This window comes from Onychomys torridus, chromosome 15 (assembly GCF_903995425.1).
Source record: "Onychomys torridus chromosome 15, mOncTor1.1, whole genome shotgun sequence".
Classification (NCBI taxonomy): Eukaryota; Metazoa; Chordata; class Mammalia; order Rodentia; family Cricetidae; genus Onychomys; species Onychomys torridus.
Window position 1 is genome coordinate 19,042,208 of NC_050457.1, and position 16,858 is coordinate 19,059,065.

At 44.4% G+C, this 16,858-nt stretch overlaps 1 protein-coding gene across 1 annotated transcript; it reads right to left on the reverse strand.

The window, feature by feature from the left end:
* Positions 1–5,081: 5,081 nt before the first annotated feature.
* On the reverse strand, positions 5,082–16,456 carry LOC118596339 (corticotropin releasing hormone binding protein). Its single transcript, XM_036207174.1, has 7 exons — positions 16,135–16,456; positions 15,710–15,803; positions 15,266–15,423; positions 13,719–13,929; positions 11,813–11,955; positions 8,249–8,366; positions 5,082–5,725 (listed from the first exon to the last, which is right to left on the reverse strand). The coding sequence occupies exons 1-7, from the start codon at positions 16,390–16,392 to the stop codon at positions 5,568–5,570; spliced, it is 1,140 nt and encodes a 379-aa protein (XP_036063067.1). The 5' UTR covers positions 16,393–16,456; the 3' UTR covers positions 5,082–5,567.
* Positions 16,457–16,858: the final 402 nt, after the last annotated feature.

The window sequence follows — 16,858 nt, forward strand, 5'->3', positions numbered from 1 at the left end:
GTAAGGCTTGTTCTCAAAGGGTAGGTCTTGCTTCAAGAGTCAGTCTGTGTTGGTTTTAGTAAGCGGCACTGTTACCATGCGAGAAAGGTCAGGAGGCATGACAAAACCCATTATCAGGGCAGAGCTTTGTTAGAAGGGATGGACAGAAGAGAGCGACCAGGCCTGTGGGAGACATGGAGAGAGACAGAGAGAGAGAGAGAGAGAGAGAGAGAGAGAGAGAGAGAGAGAGAAGAAGGAGAAGGAGAAGGAGAAGGAGAAGGAGAAGGAGAAGGAGAAGGAGAAGGAGAAGGAGAAGGAGAAGGAGAAGAAGAAGAAGAAGAAGAAGAAGAAGAAGAAGAAGAAGAAGAAGAAGAAGAAGAAGAAGAAGAAGAGTCTGTGTCCTGCTTCTTATGGATTCCCCTGCACATGCGCATATGGGCTCCATGCGTGCACAGATTGTGTAATCATGCTATGCACAAATGACATGATCACACAGCGCACAAGTTACATAGGATGTAAGGCCCCTTGCTTGACTACTGAGCTGCGCATGTGCAGTCACATAGCTGGAGGAGAGGCCGGAATTCCAACAGTCTGTCCATTCTGTGCTTCCATCTACTCTGCAAAGGCAGACTGAGCTCTGGGCTAGCCCTGGACGGAATGTAGTAAGTATACAATGCAATGTTTATCTTTTTTATTTATTTATGTTTTTTTACAGGAGGGTCATGAAGGGCTCTGGGCTAGCCCTGGACGGAATGTAGTAAGTATACAATGCAATGTTTATCTTTTTTATTTATTTATGTTTTTTACAGGAGGGTCATGAAGGGCTCTGGGCATCTAGGCAAGTAGTCTCCAACTAAGGAATATCCCCAGACCCCAAAGTTTGTCTTGAACACTCACCCGTATCAAACTTCCTTATTGCATCATTGTGTGAATTTTCAACCAGTCAATGACTTCATCGATAGCTTGCTGCCTGTCCAGGGGGGATTTAATGGAGTGTTCACCTGAGTCATATTCCTTTTGAGAACTTTATATTCCTTCTTATTCTTTGAGAATTTCATGCATATATACAGTAAATTTTGATCGTATTTAGCCTCTGTTTCCACTGCAACTCTATCTTGACCCCCAACACATTATTCTCCAACTCCATGTCATGTTTTATATATAACACACACATGTGCACACATCCTACTGAGTCCTATTAGAAACACTTCATATTTTTACTATTACTCCCTCTCATTTAATCAAGACTGATCTGTCATTTTTACATTATGTCATAACCACGGTTAGTACTTTTTTTGACCAAGTTGACTATTGCGATATGAATTAGCTCATTAACAAGTTGATTCTGTGTGCTAGACCTTTAAGAAAATCAGGTGACTGTTAGGGTTTAAATATGAAATGTCCCCCAGAAGCTCGCAGATAGAATGTTTGGCCCCTAGCTGCTGTTGCTACTTTGGGAAGTATGAGAACTTTCAGAGGCATGGCCGCTCTGGAGGAAGTGGGTCACTGGCGACATGCCTTTGAAGGACACACTTGGTCCCTGGTTGGTTCTCCTTTCTCTCCGTGCTTCCTGTCTACTGTGCAGTGAACAGTATCTGACTCCACATAATACCCTCACCATAATGGTCGGCCCCAGCACGCAACAGAGCCCAGAATTCAGAACGGAAACTGTGGAGCCGTGAGTCAGAATCAACCCTCTCTCCCGCTATTGTTCCAGTCAGCATTTGATGGGTTACTGCTTCCTTCAGTACGTTTTTTTAAAGGATAGGAAGACGGTAACTGTGGCAGCTTCAGAGCAGAGCAACATTTCAGTCAAGAGGGCCTTTGCTGTCCTTCGAATCACACCTAGGGAGCTACCCACTTTCCCTGGGCACCAGTGAACTTGATTGTATCTGAATCATTCATGCAGGCTCCATTCTGTAATACTCAGAAACCTGTGAGGGAAGAGAGGAGTCAGTGGAGAGCACTCATCTTTTTACTGGGAAAAAGATGCTATCTGCCTACCCTTCTAAGGATGAGGGTCATGGCTCCATCCTTCTCATCCAGCCTTGCACCTTAGTGTTGACACTGAGTCTTTACCCTAAGTAAAGCACAGGCCACTTACTTCATCTTTCCTTAGTTTGCAGAGGGACTGAGCACACACTCATCAGGAGCAAAGCCCAGAGTCCAGATCAGAGACTTTGATTTCCATTATGTGCCCAGCCCTCTCATCAAACCCCCTTTTTCCCTCTCTCCTGCTTCTGATTCTGTACTCTGTACCATTGGTCTTCACACACAAAGAAAAGAATTTCAGATGTGAAGAGGAAAATGGACGGTAATCATTACAAATGACCCATTAGAAAATAAGCCGACCGCTTGTTTATTTGCTCATACAAAGGTATCCCTTCCGCCATGCTCTGCGGCAGAGAGACGTGCATTCAGACATAATTCCCCATGATTACCCTTTGATTGGAGATTCTTTCCCCAGCTCCTCTTGGGTACTTGAGCATATAAACAAACGGCCTACAAGTAAATCCTCCTTCCTCGTTCACGAAGATTCTACTTTGCAGGCAAACATTCTCTCCCCGGTTAAAATGGCAAGAAAAGAAACTTCACAGCTGAGACAAATCTGGAAAAAAAATATTTGCCCATGAAATTTGTTCTGAGCCAAATCTATTTCCTTCCCCAGGAAGAACTAGATAATAGATGAAGCAAAATTCATCTAATGCCAGTAAAATTAAATGGTTTAATAGGGAGCAGAGGCATTGGGCTACTAGCAGCCCCATTCCAAGCCAGCTTAATGAATGCTTTGAGTAATATTAAAGAGACAGAGAGCCAGGCTGAATGGACTGCCATGGAACTGATGTTTATCATGATTTAAAGGTCCTTACTCTGAAGCCCTGAATGGTGTGCAGGGGTCTGTGAACTCATGGCAAAATGTGGAGGTGTTTGTAACTATATGAGATTTCTTTCCTGACCCATGATCCACAGGTTGGAAAGGATCTAGGAATCACATCCCAAGAAGATCCTCTCGGGGAAATGGACAAGTTGGATAGAACTCTAGCACTGGGATCCTTGTGTTTATGTGATCAGAGATGTGCATTTGGAGTATTTTTCTTTGAAAGAGAGTCAAGGCTGGCCTGTACGGGTAGTTAACAGCCAGATTAGAGAGGAAAATCGAAGAATAGATGAGAATTGGATTTAGATCATTCCCCAGTACAAAGAATGAAGGGTCTCAGTGGCTCAATAAAACAATTATACTTCACACAAAGTTCAGTGCAAACACTCTTAGTCTCTGAGGCCATGCAGACACTCAGACTCCTTGCATCCTGTGGCTCTGACTTCCAATGACCTTGCAGTCCTCGGTTAGGATTCCTGTATTTCAACAGTTGATAGAGAAGCATATGAGAGAAAATGTCACTTCTCTTCATCTTCCTTCAGTCTGAATTCAGTCAGATGACCACTGCTCTGTCTAGTAAGGGAGACTGGGAAATGTAGTCTTTAGACTCAGGAGGGTGAAGAGCACGCAATCCTTCTACCCCGCCTGCTTAAATGAAGCAACAATACTAGTGTCTAGGGTTGCAGAAAACAAACTGGTCTAGAAACTGGGAGAAAACCCAATGTCATGGGCAAAGTTGTCCTCGGATGACATGCAGGAGAGGCAGGCTTATAAGAAATAGGAAGGTGGCTATGTATGGTGGCACATGCCTTCAGTCTCAGCCCTTGATAGGCACAGAGTGGTAAATGTCTGAGTTCTGGGCCAGCCTAGTTTACATTCCAGGATATCTAAGACTCTAAAGTGAGACTCTGTCTCAAAAACACAAACAAGGAAGAACTGGAAAGGCATTCAGACAGTGAGGCCAGTCAAAATCCAATACAACCTATGATTAGGGCATAAGAGAGATTTTAGAATTAATTGTAAGTAGTGGAGCCTTGACCACTGAACTATCATTCACAAAGGCTAAGGTTAAGCCTGGGCAAGGTTGGGGAGGGGAGCAAGACTTGGGAAGATTAAGGAGATGGAAATGGGGTGACAGGGAGGCAGTCAAGACAGACGGTGAGATGTGTTGTTCAAGTTCTTGTAGAAGGTCAGGATTGGGTCTAGGAAAAGGCAGAGCCTACCAACGGGTCAGATGTGAGGAGAGACACATGGGAACCAGGAGAGGCCTGGCATGGCATGGCTTGTCCTTTATGTTGTCAATATGCCAGGTTATAATGGCACACACTTTTAAACCCAGTACTCAGGTGGCAGAGGAAAGTAGATCTCTGAGTATGAAGCCAGCCTGTTCTATACAGTGAGCTGCAGGCCAGCCAGAGCTACAGAGTGAGACCCTGTCTCAAATAAAAATAACAATAAAGATGTTACCGATAACCTCTCTCAGTTTCTTCCTCAAAAGTTTAAAATGTATATTTACTTATTTATTCTCTTTCTCTCCCTCCCTCCCTCCCTCCCTCTCTCCCTCCTCCTCCTCCTCCTCCTCCTCCTCCTCCTCCTCCTCCTCCTTCTCTCTCTCTCTCTCTCTCTCTCTCTCTCTCTCTCTCTCTCTCTCCCGTGTGTGTGTGTGTGTGTGTGTGTGTGTGTGTGTGTGTGTGTATCTGTATATAGATTAGAGTACAGCTTTGGAAAGCTAGTTCCACCCTGTGGGTCCCAGGGATCAAACTCATTGATCAGACTTGGTGGCAAATAAATTACTTTGCCCACAGAGCCATCTCACCAGCCCCTTTCTCAAACATAGACAGGCTCTAAAGCAAAGTACTCAGGTTTCTACAAATTGTGTCTCTAAAAGGAGTGTAAGGTCCTTACCATCCCTGCTGGAAATGTTCTCTGTTTCCATGAAAAACATGTACTCTGAGTGCCTCAGTGGCTTGTGGAAAGCACATGTCCACTCCCTGCTTCTTGGCCAGGGACAGTCAGGGTGCCACTGCCATCCTCCCTCTCCTCTGCATAACCCACGTCACCACTCCGGAGTTCTGTGAACTCCAAGGAATCCAAACCAGTTTAGTCCATGGCTTGGATCTGCACCACATGGGAACATTATTTTCTTTGAGTAATGAAGGCAGGGACCACCCAGGGAACCCAATACATCAGACCGTCAAGATGCCAACATTCTGCGTATATTTTATTCACATTTAGATTTGTGAACAGAAAGGGGTTTTGTTGTTGTTGTTGTTCCCATGCTACAAAGTGTTGGTTAAAAAAACAACCAATTAATAACTAATAGCTACAATTTGTAAACAGAAGTATGAAGTAAAAATAACAGATACAATTCCTTTGGTATGCCCAAGACACGTTTTTATTCAGTCATGACACTGTGAGTGCCACCATTTTCCTCTCTTCGTGGCATCTGTCCACGCCATACACCTGTTTCCCTCACTGGCTTTATTCATGTATGCAGCACACCCAAACCGCCAAGCATTTCCAACTCCAACCTGTTGTCTGTCTTCTGTTCTTTGATACAACAAAAGGAAGCAAAACTGAAACTCATGTGTGCACGTGTTCAAGGCCTGGAATACTGACTGTCATGGAAAGCTTTTCACTCGCTGCTTGTCAAGATCAGCTACAATAACTGTCACTCAACTAGCAGCATGTCAATCACTGAGCCGGTTATTCAAAGACGGGACAAACAGAATTCCGGGATGCTATTTCCGTTCGAGGTTTCAAGCTCAGACGGTTCCAGCTGACGGTATTCAAATGTCACGCGGTTGATGTGTTTTCCACTGGAGACCATGCGCACCACGGTGTTGTCACAGCTGATTTTCATCTGGGCTGTAATTGATCAGGAAAAAAAATGAATAAATGTTTTCCAACAGGTCATAGAACGCAGAGTAAAACCAATGCTCTCCGCTCCCGAAGTTACACCATGAAGATAGGATAAGGCCATGAATGGCACCTTGCTCTCACATGGTCAAGTCACTTTTGGTCAAAACATCTTTTTAAAAATATATAATTAGGAGCTGGAGAGATGGCCCAGCGGTTAAGAGCACTGGCTGCTCTTCTAGAGGTCCTAATTCAATTCTCAGCCACTCTTTTGCACAGAGTAGACAAGTGTTTGTTCTATTGCGGTGGTTCGCCACGACCCTTTAATACAGTTCTTCTTGTTGCTGTGGTCCCAACCATACAATTATGTCATTGATACATCATAACTGTAATTTTGCTACTGTTATGAATCGTAACGTAAATATCTAATATGCAGGATATCTAATATGCATTTGACCACCAAAGGGGTTGAGACCCTCAGGTTGAGAACCAACTTTCTGTTGTTTACCAACACCCTTCAAACTGTCCTGGTATGGAATAGCTTTGAACATTCTCACTTGGCTTCATCCAGTATTTTTATTGAACGGGTACCTGACTCCTGTCTGTCCCTTCTCCTGGGCGGTGTGCCCAAGCAGCTCACAATGACAGTCACATTATTTTCATGAAAAATGACTTTCCATTCATTTCTACAGCCAGAGTTTGATTCCTGACACACGTGTTATCTGCCTTATAATAATTCTTTCTGCTATTTTAATTTTCTCAGCCTCTCCCCTCATACTTGGCATCTACAGGTTATTTCTCAATTCTGAGGCATGCCACCACTGTCACTGTGCTGCAGGCGCCTCACAGACACATCCCTAGGTGCCAGTGAAGCAAAGCAGCATGATAATGTCAGTAAGGTAAAAGTCTGTTGGAAAGCAAGATAAGTTTCAACCCTGACTTCTTTAAAATACAGATATGAAAGGACCCAGATTAACTGCTACCTGGAGGCCATGTTTATCTTCCTGTAGATAATTCGGAAGGTGGTTTTTCTTTCTGATGTCACTCTGAACTTTAATCTACATAAACATCCCGGTACCTTTAGTTAATGTGCATACTATTTGTTTTGACAGAATTTCTAACAAAATTCAATTTCAGGGACAGGGTCTCTAATGGTTCTATGGTTTTGGACTAAACTCAGAGTACATGGAAACAGGGAGGATGGAAGGAGGAGGAGAAGGAGGATGAGGAGGAGGAGAAGGAGGAGGAGAAGAAGAAGAAGAAGAAGAAGAAGAAGAAGAAGAAGAAGAAGAAGAAGAAGAAGAAGAAGAAGAAGAAAGCTACATATTCCTGATATGCTGCTCAGTGGTAAAGCATCTGGCATATGTGTGAGGCCTGGATATGGTCCCTAGCACCACACAAATAAATGAATAAGAAAAAAAATGTTTTTTTCTTTTTTTGAAACAGTTTCTCTGTGTAGTTTTAGAGCCTGTCCTGGATCTCGATCTGTAGACCAGGCTGGCCTTGAACTCACAGAGATCTGCCTGGCTCTGCTTCCTGAGAGCTGGGATTAAACTATCTAAAATAAACCAGAGAATGATACAATTCAAGCTTTAAGTCACTTAACATTGGTTTAACTTAACCATAATTTAGACAAAACAGGTTTGGGTTTTTTTGGTTTTGTTTTTGTTTGTTTGTTTGTTTGTTTGATATTTTTTGGCCTTTCCTCACACCCTTTTACAAAAGTAAGTCCTATAATTCAAGCGGAATTAAGATGGCTTCTGTTATCTGATTTTAAGTCACAAGCATTCAGTAATTCATACCTCATCCTCACACACCTCAGCTTGAGCATCCTCATTGGTGCCAGGCAAGGCAGAGCTGGCCCCATTTGGCAGCCTCATCCTAAAGTAGCTTTGTATTAATGATGGGCACTTTGAGATTTCAGAACTTGCCTCTGGGTAGCAATGACCTTTGAGAGGCAAGTGTAGCTGCAGAAGTTGGGGAAACTCAGGGGCTTGGAGGGGCTCTAGAAATCTTGCTGTTCTGCTATAAATAATCCAGCTATTATAAATATAAATTATAAATAATTTGCTGTAAATAATCCAGCCCCATACATATGTGTATACATATCCTATATACACATTGATATATGTATATATACCTACACATGTACACATACATGAGAATGTATCATATACAGGCAGCAAAGTTATTATTTCATTATTATACTGTTACCATTCACAGATACTTTTTACCATTTGAATTGTTACTCTCCAATGAATAAAAGCAGAGATCTTCCCTGAAGTGGAGGAACATTGTCTTTTTCATAGGTTTCCTTAAACACACATCCTAGCTGCTCAATAGGATTCTCTTTTGGTGCTGAACTTAGGTGATAAGTTCTGATACTATACATAGACTCAAATAAAATTCTCATATTGGCTTCACATATAAAACATTTTTGGTAGAATTTATCTTCCTGTATATTAAAAATTGGGGCATTTTATTTAAGGAAATCACCCTGATGGCTACGTAAATACAACAGAACTGTCTCACCAGGGCCGCGAAAGGGGGAGCACAGGTCCGCTAAAGGCATCATCTTGGAGGGGTCCAATCCGTTTCCTCCCAACAGCTCCACAAAGTCGCTGGTGGCACCACAGTCATCTGAGGATTTCTAAGAGGACATAGCAGTGGACAGAGCAAGACGCACGTAAACCTCTTGCAGAGGCCAAACTGAGCCGAGAGAGGTCAGTGAATACACTCTGTCAGCCTTCAGCCTCTGTGCTTCTGACTCCAACATCGGACTCCAGAAATCATTGAAGGTGAAAAACAGAAACAAACTCCCAAGAATCAGTTTTCCAAATCAGTTGAGTAGTCATTTTTTAATGTATGGGCGCTTTTTAAGGGCTAAATTCAATGGCTGGAAGAATGAAACGAGAATTCACATGCTCAGAATAGGATGTATGAACACAACCTGGGCGTACTCGGACACACGCCAAGTCACTTGGACGTCTTAATACACACAGTCAGATTAAAGGAAGCCCAGTTACCTGCAGTTTATAATTATATTACAATTTGTATATTTAAACTCTATGTTCTCCCTCAGCTTGCTTCCTTGCCTCTTGTTAATAAAGGAATATTTCTGTTTTTGGAACACGTCTCTTCTGCCAGTAAGGATGTAGATTACTCATGGGTATATTTATAAAAGAATAGAACTGTGATTTGGGGTTCAAGTTAGTCAAACTTACCTCTTACTTTTTCCTTTCAATGAAAACAAACCTTTTCATGGTACTCAGAAGGAGAGTTCATCCTAAGCCTATGAAACCATCATTTCCTACTTCCCCGAACTCACCCACTGTGCTCAGCCAGGTGATTTCTGTGCCTCACTCACCACACAAAAAGTATGCATTCTCAGTCCCAAGTGTTGTACTTGGACCCTGCTTCACATACCCAGACTAGCCTTGAGTTCATTCAATCCTCCTGAATGCTAGGATTATAAGAGTGAGCTACCACACTTGCAAATGTGTCTGAAATTCTTAAGTTTTAATCACGACGCCACATTTTTATTCCGGACTGTATCCCACCATCCGTGTTGCCTGTGACCCTGTTATTTATTGATGTGTACTCATTAAGAGACCTAGTGGTATGAGGCTGGTGGCTACAAGTTAACCAGATAAGCCCTGACACATGAGAGCTGAAATCTAAAACTCAGAACTTTAAATACCCATCCATGCAGGTGCACACATATCAGACATTTAGAAGGACATTGAAAAGTGACAGGAACTAAAATTAAAACATTATATAGTGGCAAGTATTTGGCTAAGGAAGGGAGACAGCAGGAGATGCTTATGTTTAAAGGACCTACTATGTGTATGGCTGGATGCTTAGTTAGTTCAAACATAATTTCATTGCATGATGAAATAAAGATTTAATTAGGCCCACTGTGCACTAGTTTGTGAACTGAGAGTCAAATAAGCTATTTAGGAATGAAAGAACATAATTGCCTTTCCCATGAGTAGACAGGCGGAAGTTTCCACTTGTTGAGCATTGACGTCTCTCCTCTCGATAATCCTCTTAGGTTTTCTCATAAACAGTGGCAGAAAGTGAGCTGCCTAGGTACCTGCCTGGGCTTCCGGGCCCCTTGGTAGCTCCTGCATGTCTTTGCTGAAATGGTAAGCTCCTACCATCTCTTGCTAGACCAAGACCTTGTGCCCGAGGCACACCCCAGCTTGTTGAACTGGGAATAGAGTCCCCACTGCTCATTATGAATGCCTGAAGCCTCTCCTCCCAGCACACAAGAAAGCTGAAGTGCTTATGGAATATCTTGAGTGGTTCCTTAACAACAATCAGAGAGTCTTCTCACAGGGGCCATGAAAAAGGCCGACTATCCCCAGTCCATTCACCAGGTGGGAGCCAGAGTGACCTTCAGCTAGCACACATCAGGTCATTCCTGCCGCACCTGCTGCACACAACCTTCTTCAGACAGACAGCACCTTCTGCACTACACATCACCCTCTCTACTTGCTCTTTCCTGTTTCTAGGATCCACCAAGCCTGTTTCTACCTGGCAGCACTGTTCACCCTGCTCCTCCTTCTTCCCATGACTGCTGCTCCTTCTGGTCTACTGCTCTGGTCAAAGCATCTTCTCAGAAGTTTCCTTGCCTGACCACATTGTCTCAGGCAGCTCTCTCTGTCTACCCACTTTCCTGCTCCAGTCTATCAAACGACCGTGCTGCATTTTCTGTACAGACTTACCGTGATTTGAAATCTGTGATATTTTTGCCTGTCATCCCACTAAAAAATAGGATTCCTTTGAGCAGGACCTGCCTTGTTCATTGCTTACTTTTAGAATCTAGAATAGTCCCTTGCACAGAGGAAATTATTATTATTATTACTTTTATTATTATCATCATCATCATCATTATTGTGATAGTAGTAAAGGGAAGATCATGCTATGTCCAGGCTAGCTTGGTATAAGAGGTTCTCCTATCTCAGTCTCCCAGGGCTGGGATTGCAAGTGTAAGCGACCATATCTAGCTTTCAATATCCAGGCCACAAAAGGTAGATTTTAAAGGAACTGATGCCTAGAACACAGTAGGCTCTAAAATATTAATGGGAATACCAAAATTATTCTTAGAGCTTCAATACCTAAAGCCCACACCTCCCCCCAATCTGTTACCACACCTTCCACCTTCTAGACTGCACATGAAGAATGGCATGGCATACACAGGCTATCAGGTTGGACCCAAAACACTCAGACATCCTTAGGAAAGGACCACTTCCCCATCAAGGTCCCAAACAACAACAAAGAAGAGGCAAAGGCACAGGAATCTGGGGGCTGGAGGAAGATGGATAGAAATGATTTTTCTCAGCCATCTTCCTTACTCAGTTTCCACAAGGATCTGTATGTTTAAGAATGCTGGCTGCCTCAGCTATCACCAAACGCATGTGTTATTTTAACTTAGGCCTCTAAACAAGGAAGAGGAAATGAGTGTGAGTCACAGAGAAGTCACTGTCTGTGCAAATAGATACAGTCAAGCCAGCATTCATTTTTAAGGCACATACAGAAACTGATATGAAAGCAAGTTGGTAGGAATTTCACAGCTAATTTTTTTTCCCCTTCGGCAAAATGTCATACAACACGCTCTTCAAAACTTGACTGCTTTTTTTTCAATATCAAAATCCAATTTCATATTTTATGCCACCGTTAGCATTTTTTCCTAGCGCGGTGCTCTGTCAATGAGAGAGACTTCCTTCGAATCAAAAGAAAATTCCAATAATCAGAAAAGCAGCTGTGTCGATGACTCACCGGAGGCTCGGCTAGGAGAGGATTTTTGCAAAAGAGGAAAGTACAAGAGCGTTCAATTGTAATTACATAGTGCAGCTTTACCAAATGAAAGCATTTCCTATGTCACAAGAGAAGCACTGGAGTAGTCAGAAGGGGCACCTGAGTGTTTGCCTCCAGCGTGACTGAAATAGACTTCGATAAAGCCAGGGCAGCCCACGGGAGACTTAAAGCCTGGAGCCACATGGTTCTGACCTCCTGACCTGAGCCATGTTTTGGCTCTGATAAAAACCAGTGACCTTCCCCAATGGCCAAGGAGCAAGCAAGCCACTTTACCTGAAGGCCATGCCCGTGTCCCAAGGTGAGATCAGAGATTCTGATTGCCACAGGGTAGATGATGGAGAAGCTGCAGTTTTGGTGCTGGTGTGGGACCACCAGAGTAAACCTTCCGCTCGAAGTCTGGGAGATGACATTGCAAGCTTTAGGAGGGAAAAAGTTACAATTACATTATTTGGAGTGCTGTTTTGTTTTTTAAATAGAAATTCATGATATCTTTACTCTAGATTTCAGTTCACAGTCTAGTAGATAATGTCCAACCTGGGACCCACTGACCACATGTGCCCAGGATAGTTATGAATGGGGCGATCATATTTATAGACTACACTCTTCTATGCCAACATCCTAAGGATGGGCCTCTCTGGTTAGGTTTTGCACCCAGGAGAGGGTGGATAACACAATGACAATATATCACAATGACAACCTGGAAAAGGCAGGCCTGGGGAATAGAACTCATCAGTGACATGTGGATGTGTCAGGCAGTGCTAGACACAAGGGGGGCTTCTCAGCTTTGTCTCTGGTTTACAACAATCCTAAGGTAGGAACTTCTGTCTATCATGCCCGAGAGGAGTTCTAGGAGCACTTTATTAAGTTGGGTCTAGGTCCAGGCTGGCAGAACAAGGCTCAAAGGTGAAGCCAGGGAGCTAGGAGCATAGTCAAGCTAATGCTGTGAGAAATCCAAACCCCTAGAATTTGGAGCCATGGTGTTGGGGTTTTTTTTTAATAAACAATAAAGCCATAAGTAAATTTATTTTAAAGATTTCATGATAGTGACAAAAGAAGGTGAGGATAAAATAGACAACAGTTTCATACCTAACACTAATTTGCTGGGTATAGAGTCCTTTTACTGTTGACTAAATGGCAAATTTTTAAATCTTGGTAGTCTTAAGGTTTTCTGAAGTTTTCTTTTCTTTTTTTTTTTTTTTAATTTCATGTCTGACCTTACAACCAAGTCGTTCTTCTGTCTATGAAACAGAGGCATGGGATTGCCTTTGGACTAACTTACCCCCTTATATTTTTTATTACACTTAATTTCAGAAAGAAGTGAAATTCCTTGACAGTTCTGAAAGACATCTTCTGATTTCTCACCAAGCAGATTCCAGGAGAAATGTGTCTTCTCCAATCATTCTATTTCCCAGATAGCCTCAGATTTTCAGCTCTCTCTCTCTCTCTCTTTCTCTCTCTCTCTCTCTCTTTCTCTCTCTCTCCCTTTCCTTTCCTTCTCCCTTCCTCCCTCCCTCCCTGATGCTGGAGTTTAAACTCAAGTTCTGTGCACCCTCAGACAAGTGGTATACTGCTTAACTATGTCCCTAGCTCTGAGGATTTTCTCCTGAGGAGAAAATAAGCTGATGTGTGAACTCATTTTGCTCAAAAATCATACTCTTTCAGCTTCGGCACTGTAGTTTGACAGCATAACCTGTGTGTTTCTCCATCAGAAATGAGCTGAGCAAGGGTGTCGGCTTTGTGGTAGAAGATACCATAGAGGGCAGAGACACAGAGGCACTCTGGTCCACTCCTCTCCTTAGGATATGACATCTGCCCGACTCATCTCATCCTTTCCAGCCTTTGTTTACAAAGCTCTGGCACCAAATGATCCTTTAAGCTTCTTCTGCTTCTGGAGGATGGTTTGGGAGATTAAAATTAGTTATCGACCCCATTGGAATGCCTTGGGAGGGCAGAACATGACTTTGGAGGAAAAATAGAAGTGTATGTACCGTATATTAGAGTATTGCCTAGCCTGGGGAAGAGAAATCAAAAACTGCGATTTGATTTTCATGACAATGAATGAAGCCTTCACAGCTCTCCTTGGTTTAAATCTGTGAAGTACTATGACCTGACCTTTACAAAGCAGCTGTGGCCACCTCCTACCCTGGGAGAGTCCTGTCTTTTCCTTGAGCTTACTTACGGAAGAGGTTGGGGACTTTCTTGACGGTTAATGTGAATCCATTTCCTGGTTCATGGACCCGGAAGAAGACCATGGCCACATTCTGGGAAGATGTGACGCTCCTTCTGGTAAGACCACTCTCACAGAAATCTGTGTACCGCTTCATGGTGGGTAGAGGGTGATCCTGAGAACTTGGGAACTTCTCCCCCTTGAGGATCCAACCATCAAATACCTTCAAATGATGAAGATGATGATAAATAAAAACAACAACAACAATAATAACATAGACATAAACAGTTACTTTTGCCAACTGATGAAATCAAAATTTGTTGAAAAGAGGGGGGGAATTACCCAGCAATGAGCTTTCATTTATAAACAAGGAACCCGAAGCCCCTACTCACAACCTGCTTGCTCTTCATTCATATGCATTTTGAATGTGCAGATTGGTTTCAAATAACATTATCAATTAATCTTTTTTTCTGCATAAGCCTTCAAACTGCTAAGTGAGCACACCTTTTTACACTTTATCAACTAGTTCAGTAAAAGAAAATTATAGACAACACTGACTTTTTTATTTTGTCTTTTTTCCACATTCAGATGAGCTCTACAGGAGCACTGTTTGGATTTCATTGGACCTCGGCTTCTGTTTTGCCTTTAGTCAGTGAAATGTGAGCAACAACAACACCTCTCAAAGAATAAGTAACAACAACAACGAAATTGTTCTGGATGTGATGGAGGATATTTGTAATCCCAGTATTGCAGAGGCTGAGAAGAAGCGTCATGAGTTTTCGGCCAACCTGGGATACACAGGGTGATTGGGTCAAAATAACGCTCAAGGTGGGGTGGGGTGGGACAACAGCGGCTTCTTTGCCAGTGATAGTTGGTTGGTTTTTAATGCTGCATTCAGGTAGTGCTGGCTAGTAAGCCATGTAAGACTTCCTCATCGCTTCCTAAGTCAGCTTTGGGACAAAGGGTCAAAGTCGATTGACCCCACTCTCAAAATCACGGCAGGGCTCCATTTTAATGAGTCCGCCATTGCAACACTACCAACAACCTGGTGCAAATTATTTCCAGCAAGCTTGACAGGTTCCCAAATGGTTCTACTTTGGAAGTCTCAAGCGTGATTGTTTTGCTGGGGCCAGTGGAACCCCATCCAGCTTGCCCGTCCTGTGTGGTTGTGGATACTGAATAGGGGGTGCTGAGGCTTGGTGATTCTCCTCCCTTCTCACTTGTCTTAAACCAGAACTCCCCTCAGCGTCCTCCCACGACCAGTGTGCCCTGCTATCCCCAAATCCCATCAGCCGGGCTCCAAAGAGCCTCTGCGCTCCTGGAAGAGCGAGGTGGTTTCAGATCTCAGAGGCAAGAGGACTCGCCATCTAAGAGGTTCTCGCGGGAGACTTGGGAGCTCCTGCTAATTATTTTTGCCATGTTTTGTCCGCCCCAGATTGCACCACAGCGTCTCACGCTGCAAGCTCATGTGCTAGGAAGTTCCTAGGAGTTGGGGAGTACACAGAAGGAAAACTAAACCACCAGCGTCCAGGGGCTTCGTGGAGCGGGAACCCCCTCACCTTCAGGAGGTCCCCACCCTGGCAGTCGATGGAGACCAGGTCGAAGTGGATGGTGATGAACTCATCGGGTTCCCCGATGAAGAAGACGGCGCAGTTCAGCTGCGGCTGGTCGGCGGTGAAGGTGAACTGGCCGGGGAGGCTCAGCATGTCCACGCACCCTGTGGGAGAGCATGGAGCCAGGGGTCCCCAGCTGCCTCAGGAAGCCGCTCTCAGCATGCTCCATTCCCCGGCTCCGCAGCGCGCGGTGCCCCATGTCGGGGCTCCTAGCTTAGGCTGCACTGGGTTTCCTCGCTCTGGCTTGGAAAGAGCCTTGGGGATTCCGAAACCAGGAGGTCCCAGCCAGCCCCCCGGCCGGAGATCCTGCAAGCCTACGTCCTAGGTGCAGAGCCCAAGCCTCCCACCTCCCGGGCGCCCACACAGTGGAGCAGGACAGCCCCGACTCACGCAGAGCTCGGCGATACGACTGCTCCCCGGACAGGTCCCGCTTCAGTTTGGCGCTGAAGAGCAAGATCGGGTCATAGTCCGGGGCTTCTTGCACCTGGCAAGGAAAGTAGATCGGTCCCGAAAAGTCAGGAGCAGGGCACCCTCCTTGAAGCTCAGAGAAGCAAACTGAGAGGGAGTCCGTGTCTCCCCAGAGTCTGGAGACTACGAGGGAATCTTAGACTCTTTCCATCAGATCAGGGTACCCAGGCATCCTCAGCGATCAGAGAAAGGCAAGCAGTTAGGATGCTCAGAAGCAAGGAGAAAGCAAGTCTAGAAGAACCAGGGAAAATAAAATGCAACAGAGAGGAGACTATCAAAGCCCTGCCTGCTGTCCCTGGCTGAATACTCCCGGGAAAGGTGGTAAGGATCCAGGCAGAATGGCTCACCTCTAGGTAGCGGCTCTCTCCCCTTAGAGCTGTCAGGAGGATCAGAATGAAGTAACCCTGGAGTTTGAAGTTCGGTGACATGCTGGCCTTGTCTCTGCAGCTGGTGAGCTCTGCTGCAGGGATCTTAGGGGTTTCTTCCCACACCTTCACCCACGCTGAGAGCTCAAGGCTGCTAGGGTCCCTTTCCTGCATCTCTTTTATAGAGCAGGAAAGAGGGGAGGCTCTCTGCCCCTTCACCGATCCGAGCTTAGTTACCATGGGTTACCCTGCCTCGGTGACAACCTACGTGGCAATGACGAGGGTCCAGCTCTCAGCCACAAACATTGCAGCATGGCCCAGCGTTATTCAAGAATGACTTCAATCATTTGAACCTAGTGACCTGAACGTTCAGTATAGGAGAAAGAAGGAAGCAGGGGTCGAGACTAAGGAAGGGCATTTTACTTGGCCTGTCAAACATCACATTATACTCATTTTATATATATTCTGGGAATTTTCAATTTTGCAAGTGACAAAAGAAAGTGACAAAACCACAGGTGCACAAAGTGCCCATATACATATGACCGCATCACGGGCCCTAGTCCTGTAACTGTGGGTGGGATCCTGCTGGGAATGGCCAGAGAGTGGTATCAGGGCAACTACCATGCCTCTCCCTAAGACACATGAGGTATTTTCAACTTCAGATCTGGTTTGACAGAAGCTGGTTTTACAGAATATTGCAGAAATG